Raw genomic sequence first — 10,992 nt, forward strand, 5'->3', positions numbered from 1 at the left:
GGAGGTGGTGGAGCGGTGCAGCAATGGTAGCGAAATTGCGAATGAAGCGGCGAAAGTATGAAGATAGGCCAAGGAAACTGCGTAGATCCTTAGTCCGCTGAGTGCGTGCAAAGTTCAAAACTGCAGCAAGCTTGTCAGGGTCGGGTCGAATGCCATCGCGGCTGACGAGGTGGCCCGGGATCTTGATTTCTTGGCGAAATTACACTTTTTTGTGTTCAGCTGGAGACCGGCGGACGCCAGGCACGTTAATACTTGATCAAGGCGGCATAAATGATCAGAAAAAGTCTCAAAGAAAATAACTATGTCGTCCAGGTAGCACAAGCATGTTTTCCACTTAAGTCCTCTAAGAACAGTGTCAATCATGCGCTCAAACGTAGCGGGGGCATTACAAAGTCCTAAAGGCATGACGTTGAATTCGTAAAGCTCGTCGGGAGTAGCGAATGCGTTTTTTTCTTTTTCGACTTCGTGCATCGGAATCTGCCAGTAACCGGAACGCAAATCCGACGCGGAGAAATATTCGGCGCCCTGAAGACAGTCGAGGGAGTCGTCAATTCGTGGCATAGGGTAAACATCTTTGCGAGTGACTTTGTTAAGTGCGCGGTAATCAACGCAAAAACGCACGGACCCATCTTTTTTTTTTTTTTTTTTTTTTTTTTTTTTTTTTTTTTTGACCAAGACGACCGGAGCTGACCAGGGGCTATCTGAGGGCCGAATAATGTCTTGTCGGAGCATATCATTCACATTATCTTCTATGATTTTGCGTTCTGATAAGGAAACACGGTAAGGGCGGCGGCTAACCTTAAAGGCGGATACACTAACCAGCTCCGCGCTGGAGCAGCGCGCTCCTTCCCTCTTCCTCCGTGGACACCGTTTTCCTGCGTGGCGGCGATTGTGTTCGGTTGTCGAAGCGCCGGCTCGCTATAAGTGGATCACGGTGCGTACACCCCAGGCCGAAACGCTAAGCCACGTTGTCTTGACTCGCTAGCGGCATCATTCAGTCGCTGCATCTCTTCGCCGCGCAACGTTCCTATAGGACTGATGCTTGGGCGAGTTGGTATGCCATTTTCTGAAGAACAGCGCTACTTGTCTTCCTTCCGTCCTTGTCCAAGTCGCGCTGTTCCTATAGGCCCGCGCGCTGCTTCCCGCAACCTCCTTAATTGCTCTCTTCATTTCTCCGACCACGAAGCTTCCTTAATGACAGTCAAGAACTGTTAGTGGAGTGTTTCTTGAAGGAATATGTGTGAAAAAAAAAAAATGTAACTGTACATGTCTTGCTCGAAATCTTTGCCTCAATCTATCGAAAAAGATGAAACAGCTGATGAGCTGCGCTCGAATTTCGCATTAGAAAGTAACGTAATCGGCAATTTTTTTAGATCTAAGCTCCACTTCTCGAATGCACAGTGAAGGTCTACGCTTGAAAATTACCTTCGGCGCAGTTCAGGTGTCCATGAAGAAAGCGTGACAAATAATGTGCTTTTCTATAACCATCCCGTTAGGTTCAGTCTTGGCATTAACCTCTACATCGCCGTTTAGGTGCCCATGGAGACATATATACAGTGTGACATACTGCGCCTTCCCTTGCTATAAACCATTCCGTTACGGCTCATTTTCTGCTTGCGTGCACCGCTGGAGGTCGAATCAGGCTTAGGACGGCCTCTACGGCACGGGTCATATGTGTCCACAGAGGAAGTGAAACCGATACTGTTCCTTTCCCTTCTATAAACCGTTCTATTAATGGTCATTTCCAAGCCTGATGTGACCTTCAGCTCTGCGCTTGGAAATGGTTTACACGAAGGAAAGGGGCAGTATCTGTCACACTTTCCCCGTGGACACCTGAACCACGCCGCAAGGGGAGGGAGGAAGGCGGGAGTGAAACCAGAAAGAGCAAATGTACCGTAATAGAGTGTTGCGGTGTAATTTCGACCACCTGGCTGACATCGCACGCCACACACGTGCGCCTCCTTTTCGCCTCTATCGAAACAGCGGCATATATGGTCAGGTTCGAACCCGGGTACTCCGATGCAGTACTCGAGCGTCTTAACCAGTGAGCCATCGCGGTGGAGCATGTAGCATACTCTGTCGAACAACTCATTTCTCGCATGATGAGCTGAATGTCTACTCAGGCTTGGAAATGACCTCTAACGGGAGGCGCGCCGCCATCACAACTTGCGCTTCGCAGTCAGCGCCGACAGTGGATCGAACCGCCTCGTTATCGCCTGTTGTGCACCGTGGTCATGTGGGTCACCCAGCGACTCCATATGTATATGGTGCTCACTACAGAGAGGAGGAGGAGGGTAGCGGCATCCCAGTAGATGCGCGCGCCTGCGCGAAGCGAAGGCTAGTTTCGGCACTGCGCATGCGCAGGGCATGAAAGTGGGTGCTGCATAGAGCGCCAGGCAAGTTTGATGCGTTCAACGGAACGCTGGTTGTTTCGTTTATGGAGTTTAACGTCCCAAAGCGACCCAGGCTATGAGAGACGCCGTAGTGGAGGGCTCCGGAAATTTCGACCACCTGGGTTCTTTAACGTGCGCTGATAACTCGCAGCACACGGGCGCCTTGCTTTTCGCCACCATCGAGAAACGGCCGCCGCGGTCGGTATTCGATCATGCATCCTTGGGCACAGTAGTCGAGCTCCGTAACCACTGCACCACCACGGCGGGTGAACGCTGGTTGTGTTCGATGCAACGCTCGATCGCTCACATCCTAAGCTTTCGTTCCACATTCGGATCTCCTCTCTCTCTCTCTCTCTCTCTCTCTCTCTCTCTCTCTCTATATATATATATATATATATATATATATATATATATATTTTCATTCTCATCGTTGTCGCTAGTGCTGATCCTCATCGAGGGGGGCGGGGGGTAAAACAGTCGCTGCGATAACGTGACATGTGTCGCAGTTTCGCTTGCCTCCCTGCCGCGGCCTTTTTGAAGCGAAAGCTTCACTACGCCATGTATCAGCCAAGGCCAACCTCTCCTGTCGCTTGACCTTCAAAAAGGTAGAGTGACTTGACCTGATAAAGTGTAGGTATCCACCATATTGTGGAACTTGCCCAGAAGTATACTGCGCCTTCCTTTCCCCAAAACCTAACTTAAAGAAAAAAAAAATATGGGAAATGCGGATTGCAAAGGCGGAGGAGCTATCGCGGCTGCTGTCAAGGCGAAGCTTGAGCGTTCCTCTAATTCAAACCATCAAACCATGCATGCATAGCCTGTTTTCGCTCGCTAGGTTCAAGCCATGTTTAAACTCCCACAATTTTTACACGTCTTCCTCGACAGACGCGAGAACCACCAAACGAGGTTCAGAACTAGACAACGGGTTGCGGCAGGCACAAATTAAAAACTTTGTTTAGCGCTACCGCTTGAGCATCAGTACGCATGCGCAGATCACCCTGAGGAAGACAGGTGGCGCCGCGTTCCCGTCAAATGTAGGGATCATGTTGCGCCGCGGCGCCTGTCTTAACATGTAGGCTCCCTAGTCAAATGCTGGCGGGTTTTTCACTGACGCAGGAGACATCGGTGCGTGCGCCGCTTACGCTCAGCGGTAGCGCTTCACTAGAGGTCTCAATTGTCGGATAATTTTAGAGGAGCCTGTTTCCGCTGGCACCAATAGGGAAGCGTGACTAAAGTTTGCGCCACAGCACCAGTGTAAGGCTCCTACACCAGTGAACCCTGTCTCCCCTGGCGGTACACGCAGGTAGCTTCATTCTCTTTCATAATGAATAAACGGCGCTAAAGACGAGGACGAAGCACAGAGAAGCGCTCGTCCTGTTTGCTTCTTTGTTCTTCGTCCTCGTCTTTAGCGCTGTTTTTTTCATTATGTTACCCTACCAACTAGCTCAGATGTAACTTCTATTACACTCTCTTTCATTGATTACACGTGCTGTCCTGTTTGTAGGTGCATGAAAGAGGTCCGCTCGTTGCAATCATGGCTGGAATTCTGCGGCGTTGAAAGAGCGGAGAAACTTACTGCTGTGTCATCGGGTGAGCTCCTCGGAAGCAGCATGTTTGCAGTGTTCCTGAATGCCAGCGTTGCAAGGGCTTTTGCCGCTGCTTGTTGTAAGCTGTTGACTTTTAGAATCTGACCGTGAATGCTGAAAAAAAAAAAAAAAAAAAAAAAAAAAGTTCGTGACAAAAATTTGCGGGCGCGAACTTTGCAGGCACTGATAAAAAGGACTGCGGACATGCGTCCGCAAACTTTCATAAACCAGCCTCCAACTAGCCCAGCGTTCTATCCTATACATATAAAAGACGCCAACAGCCGGCGAGGCTAAGCAAAGCATTGGGGATTGTACTTTGTCTTTTTTTTTTAATTTTTACTTTGGTAATCACATAAATTAGTAATGTAATCGGTTTATGGGAAATATAATTAAACACAAAGTAGAAGGAAAAAATTGGTCTGGCTTAGCTTATGGTTAAGCCTAGGATGCGAAGCATACTAGCCTAAAAAATTAAACATTACCTGGCTATACCTGGTTAGCCATTCATAGACAAGACATTACTTGGCTATACCTGGTTAGCCATTTCATAGACAACTCATGTGTTACTCTGCTTCTTCCTTTATTTTTCTCAAACCAATAAATACACTATGATGATCAGTCTTCAGCACGCATTTTCCGTTTCGTAGCATTTCGCCGCTCGAACCGAGTAGATGTACTCGAAGCTTCATCCTTCACCTCGGCATCGGTTGTCGAACGCTGCCGTCTAGCTGCATACTGTGCACGTCGCTTGGCAAGCCGTACTTGTCGTTCTTCTCCCGTTTCCGTGGCTGAAATTTGTAACTTGCGCTTTGCGGTCTGGCGAACCGCCCTCTCCCTGGCCGACATCTCGCTGCTCAACTGACTCAACGAGTGCGTCGCCTTTTATACAACTGCGTGACGTCAGTATCTCCTAGCGGTAGGAGCGGGAGTTAGGCCGCCGGCGGAGGCTGCGCGTCCGCAAGCGAGCGCACGAGTTGAGCCCCAGCTTTCACAGCTGTTGTGACGTCATATGACGTGGTGCGCCGATGTAGGTCAAGTGGTAGCTACGCGGCCGCGCGCGGCTCAGCAAGGACGAGCTCGGTTGTGCGGCTAGTATGCTTCGCATAAAACAACGTGCCGATGGTGGGAACCGAACCCACGACCTCCGAATATCGCGTCCGGTGCTCTTCCAACTGAGCTACATCGGCCGCTGTCCCATCCCACTTGCTACTTTCTTGGGTGTTAATGTTGCCTGTATACGAACCTTAGAGTGTTCACCAGTGCCGCTCTGGTGAACACTATAATATATATATATATATATATATATATATATATATATATATATATATATATATATAATGTGTGTGTGTGGGGGGGGGGGGGGGGGGGGGGGGGGGGGGGGGGGGGGGGGGGGGGGGGGGGGGGGGCATTTATGCTGACACATGTATCGCCGAAATTTCCACGGAATCGCAACATTTAGGGCACTAGGCATTACCTGAGTCCTTCATTGAAAAGCTGGCATTACTCTCGTTATTTTCGGATGATTGTTCATGTGACCGAATGCAGTTTCTAAAAAAAAAAGGTAGGTAAAAGTCAAAAGGCGTTCTTGCTCATGAATGAGCATTTGCATATGAGCCATGGTTCTGCAAATAATTGTTTTGAGCTGTGATCGGCGTTAAAATCAATATAACAACCGCTTATCAAAATATTAGTGATTAACCAAGCTCAAGAGCGGATGGAAGGGGCATCCAGTGCGTGTTTTCATTTTTCTCTTCAGCCTCGCACATCGCCTTTAGGGCACTCTGTGTTTAAGTAAAGTTTTTTTTATTATTATTCAGCGAAGGGTGTCGAAATCCCAACTATTTTATTTCGACACTGCTCCGCCGTCGAACCAAATTATTTTGAGAAAATGGCTATTCCAAAAAAAAAAAAAAAAGATAGGAATTTACCTCGAATTCCATGTGACTGGTCTCGCCATTTACTTGCGACACACATTGCGCCATTACGGTAACGGCATTTTGTTCAATATTCAGCTCCACGGAGTGGACGTGGTTCATTATAGCAGTTCATTTGCTCAAGTTTGGGCTGCAAAAAAAAAAAAAAAAAAAAAGAAAAAAGAAAAAAGAAAAAAACTTTGCTGTCCACTATTTCCTTGAATCCACATTCGAATATGTACATATTCTTCTTTCTGTTACATCAGCGACGATACGCAAGCAGATTTGCAGGAGGCCAACTCGTGCAAAGCGTTTGCAGAACAAAAAAAAAATGCCGAAGCTTTAACCCACCATACCTGATTATAACGCCGCGGTGGCTCAGTGGTGAAGCCGCTCGGCTACCTACCGGAATACTAGGGTTCCAACCCGACTCTGATGGAGGTTTAACTGCAAAGACGACGGCGTGCTGTTCGATTCTTTGTACGGTAAAGATACCCAAGTGGTTGAAATTATTCCGTAGGCATCCACTACACCACCTCTTTCTCTCTGTTTTAAGGCGAAAGCGTTTGTCGGCTCATGGAACGAAATCCCGTGCGCGAGATTTGCGCGCGGAATCTGTGCGTTGGATCTGTATGCTGTCACTTGTCAATCATCCTGATGACGTCATCAGAAAAATAAAAATCCTTCATGTCTCCACCGAGAATCGAAACTCGGATCCCCAGCCGAGCGGTTTAACCAACTGCGCCACAGATATTAGCGATGACAATGACACTGTAATTAGTGATAATGACAATGGTGACAGTAGCAATAATAATGACGATGCATTTAGTTGATAACAATAATGAGAGCAAACGTGATGCACCGCGTGCGATAGCAACGCGCTCCAGCTTTCGCATTTCTGCAGTGTAGATTCCACAGGGCTCTCGGAATTGTTTCACTCACCCTTGGTGGTGGTTGAAATTATGAAGACCCGTCCACTATGGCACCCTTGCTCTACGGCGCACGCGATTCAGGTGGCCACAGAGAGTGACAGTCATTGGGCCTTTCCTTTCCTGTAAACCAGTTTACATTTATATACATGTTAGTCTTGGGAGCGTGTGCTTGGCTAGTTCTTGGTCTTGTCTCAAGGTCATTGAGTAGGAGCCAGGCTAAAATCTAGGTTTGCATGTAGTAGTAGAGCTTTCATTCTAAAACTGGCGTATTTCAAGTGCAAGCGTCCTCGATTGTAATGCGCACCCGTTTAAACGCCACAAAAATGCAGTAGAGACTCCTGTACGAGCCTGAAGAAGGCTTACAGTATTAATAAATAAACGAATAAAGTAACGCGGACCAGATTTTCATGATTCGATTAAAAAAAAATATTATTCTGACTGATGCATCTCGGCCTTAGAGCGGGAAATCTGCGTTTTTTGTTTTTTGATTTTTGTTTTTCTCACAAAGTTTCATAATCAAGCAGCCTGCTGGCTTTGAACTCTTTCCGCGTTAGGCATTTCTCCTTCGCCAGGTGAACAAGTTTCAGGAACGTGAAGTTCTCGGACTTCCACTTCACACAAGATCATCTTATTTTGGAATTGGCGTTTATTTCTTTCTAAAATAGATGGGAAGCCAAGGCAGAAGGCTTACCTCGTTCCTGCCCACATCGGCATCCGCGGCTCCGACATCAGCTCTTCCGGTGGCTGTGGCGCGCTCGGTGAATACTGCGCCCCGCCAACACCGCCTAGACTAGCTCTAGCATGGCTCTGCACGGGAGCCTAGGAGCATCAGCTGTGCGTGGCTGCGCTAGTGTGCTCTTAGAAATCCTTCGCAGAGTTTTTTGATCCACTTGGAGTGCTCGCGAGGCCGGTCGGTAATGCTGTCGATAATAGAGATTTAGCTTGCCGGAAACGTACTGACGTATTTCATTTCATTTATTTTACCCTCAAGTCCCGAGGGCACTGAAGAGGAAAGTGGCAGTATACAGTAGTTATGTATAGGTGTTTAAATTTTAATCATACAATTTTAGCTATAATGCGGAACAAAAACGCTGATGATCGATGATACCGGACACCTCCCACAGAGGCGCAATGGCCGCGATTGCACAATGCGCGTGCACGTTAGATACGTCTCCGGCAAGCTAGAAATTCCTATCCGCCGTTTTTGTCATACCAATGACGGTGGCGTATAGCTTCATTTTTTCAACAGTGTTTTACGGGAAGAAGTGCGCGTTAGAATCGAGGGAATCCCCGGTGCGCGCCACTTCCGAGGTAAGTATTGATGATGATGAAAGGCATTTTGTCGCTCGCAGTACGCACTAAAGTCCCTTGATAAAGTATCAAGGGGCTTTAGTACGCACCACTTCACAGCGCCACGAACCAGCAGAGCAGACAGCAGTCTCTAGCGTTTAAAGGGCCACGGTCCACCTTCCGGTTGAAAAATATTTTCTTCTTTGGTGTCTGTGAGGCTTCGCCCCGGAACGCAAGGTCGCATACATTTTTTAAAAGAATTATTATTAGCGCAGTTACATCCACCACAATCAGCCGATCTTGCCGTTTTCTTCTTCTTTCGTTCCCTCTCGGAGGTTTTACACTCTTGCATGGCCCCCTAACCTCCGCAAGCCACATTTCCTTTCCCTCCTCCGCGTTTGGCGAGAGGCGTGCTGTCTGGTGTTATGCGTCACATATGGACCCTCCTTTTGAGAAATTTTCTTCCTTTTCGCTTCCTTGTGCTTTTTTTGGCCGAGTCCACAACGCGCAGACCGACCCCAGGTGATCTTTTGCTCGAAAGCCGAGAAGGGAGCTCCCTCTCCCCCGGACCAGTGATGCCGTCTCTGGTAGAGCGTCATCCCGCGGATCGTCTGGCCAGCGCAGAGAACGAGGAACCTGGCTTTCCGAACGGGAACATGAGCTTTGTGTTTTGCTGCTTCCCGGCGCGCGCATCGCTATATAATTTGCAGATTATCTTCAATGCCTGATCGAAACTTATTTGTTTAAAATGCCATACAAGAGGCGCGGCTAGTTTCGGCGGGACGGTTCCAGCTCGCGCTTGTGAGCTGGCGCACCCTGGCGGTCGGGCACATCCTCGAGAAGCCGCAGAGCGCGAGCAGCCTTGTTCGGGGATGCTGCATTCACGCCGAGGCCCGTAGCGCCCCATGGCCGACAAAAAGGAGGACGGGCCCAAGGGCTTCGAGCTCTTCTATGTGGCGGCTGCGGCAGCCTGGCTCGGCTCGGTGGCCATGGGCACCAACCTGGGGTACTCGTCGCCTGCCATACCTAGCCTCAGGAACAACATGAGCCAAGGCGGCCTGGAAATCACCGAAAGCGAGGAGACCTGGTTCGGCTCGCTAATGACGCTGGGCGCGCTCACAGGAGGACTGGTAGCCGGATTCTTGGTGGACAGCCTCGGCCGCAAGTTGTCCATCATATTCTCCTCACTGGGGTTCATCACCGGCTGGGTGCTCATCGCCACCGCGGGCACCGTCATCGTTCTCTGTCTGGGTCGCGTCATCACGGGCTTCTTCACGGGGCTCGTGTCTCTCGCCGTGCCCGTGTACGTGTCCGAAATCAGTCGGCCACAGGTACGGGGCACACTGGGTACCGGCATACAGCTGTCCGTCACGATCGGCATCCTGGGCGTATTCTTCTTCGGCAAGTTTCTCGGGTGGAGCTCACTGGCCATTCTCTGCCTGACAGTGCCAGCTGCTATGGCCGTGCTTATGATCTTCATGGCCGAATCGCCGCGCTGGTTGTTGCAGAAAGGAAAGCGTGAAGAGGCGCTCAAGTCGCTGCAGTTTCTTTACGGCGCGGGTACTGACTACGAGGCAGAGCGGAATCAGATCGAATCGAACCTCAAGATGAGCCCCACCGAAAGCTTCCACATGAATGAGCTGAAGCAGCCTTTCATCTACAAGCCCATTCTCATCAGCCTGTTCCTCATGTTTGCCCAACAGCTGTCGGGCATCAACGCGGTAATGTTCTACGCGGTTTCCATCTTTCAGTCGGCCGGCACCACCATCCCGCCCGAGGACTGCATGGTCATAATCGGCGTGGTGCAAGTGGTCGCCACGCTGGGTGCCACCATGGTGATGGACAAGGGCGGACGACGGGTGCTGCTGCTCACATCTGCCTCCTTGCTGGCACTCAGCCTGGGTGTGCTGGGTGGCTACCACTACGTGAAAGCGACCAAGGGCGACGAGGCTGTGGAGACCATCGGCTGGCTGCCCCTCGTGTGCCTGTCGCTGTTCATCATCGGCTTCTCCTGCGGCATGGGCCCCATCCCGTGGCTCATGATGGGTGAGCTGCTGCCGCTACGCGTGCGCGGCTTCGCCACGGGCATCTGCACCAGCTTCAACTGGACCATGGCCTTCGTCGTCACCAAGACCTTCAACGATATGCTGGAGATTCTTCAGCCGCACGGCACGTACTGGTTCTTTTGTGCCATCATGATTCTCTCCTTCTTTGTGGTAGTGCTTACACTTCCCGAGACCAAGGGAAAGACGCTCGAGGAGATCGAAGCCACGTTCCGAGGCGGAGTCGCGCCGGAACACAAGAAACCTCCTGAGCCCCCAGCCGAAGTGACCCAGCCGACAGCTGCCGCTTCCGTCTCTCCGCCCACAGTGGCACCTACTGGTCCCGCTGCCGAGCCAGCTGCGGCGGCGTCGCCCAAGAGGGCGTCGGTTCCGTCCACGTACTCCAGGGGCTCCAAAGCAACGTCTCCCGAAAAGGCGGCCGTTTCGCCATCGCGACAGGCCTCCAAGACCACAGTGTCTGAAGCGCCGCCCTCGGAGCCTGCGCCCAAAAGCCCTGCGCAACAGCAAGATGGCGGCAACTAGGACATTATCTTTTCTCTGCTGACCCTGTGCAATAAAGTGAGCTGCTTGGCACCAAGCTTCGCCAAACGGTGCCCCCCCCCCCCCCCAATCTGCGCTGTAGTAGAAAGCTTGATACGCGTGGCCGAAGCGTTCCGAGCAGAGCATGTGCCATTGTGAGTGGGTGTCGTTATATGCGGGCAGACGCAGGTGACGGATATGTGGCTGAGCACCTGCTTAACTTATGGTCACGTTTGAGATAGTAAAGAAAGTAACCTTGAGTACAACCTAAACCTATAGCTGTTACATATCTGGCA

The 10,992-nt window shown here is 50.4% G+C and overlaps 1 protein-coding gene across 1 annotated transcript; it reads left to right on the forward strand.

Annotated features, from left to right (window-relative positions):
- The first annotated feature begins 9,019 nt into the window (after positions 1 to 9,019).
- Positions 9,020 to 10,699, forward strand: LOC146206643 (solute carrier family 2, facilitated glucose transporter member 8-like). The gene has a single exon (XM_084575501.1). It carries the CDS (start codon positions 9,020 to 9,022, stop codon positions 10,697 to 10,699), a length of 1,680 nt encoding a protein of 559 aa, XP_084431627.1.
- Positions 10,700 to 10,992: the final 293 nt, after the last annotated feature.

This window comes from Amblyomma maculatum, chromosome 1, assembly GCF_055883805.1.
Source record: "Amblyomma maculatum isolate TAMU_Amacu chromosome 1, ASM5588380v1, whole genome shotgun sequence".
NCBI lineage: Eukaryota > Metazoa > Arthropoda > Arachnida > Ixodida > Ixodidae > Amblyomma > Amblyomma maculatum.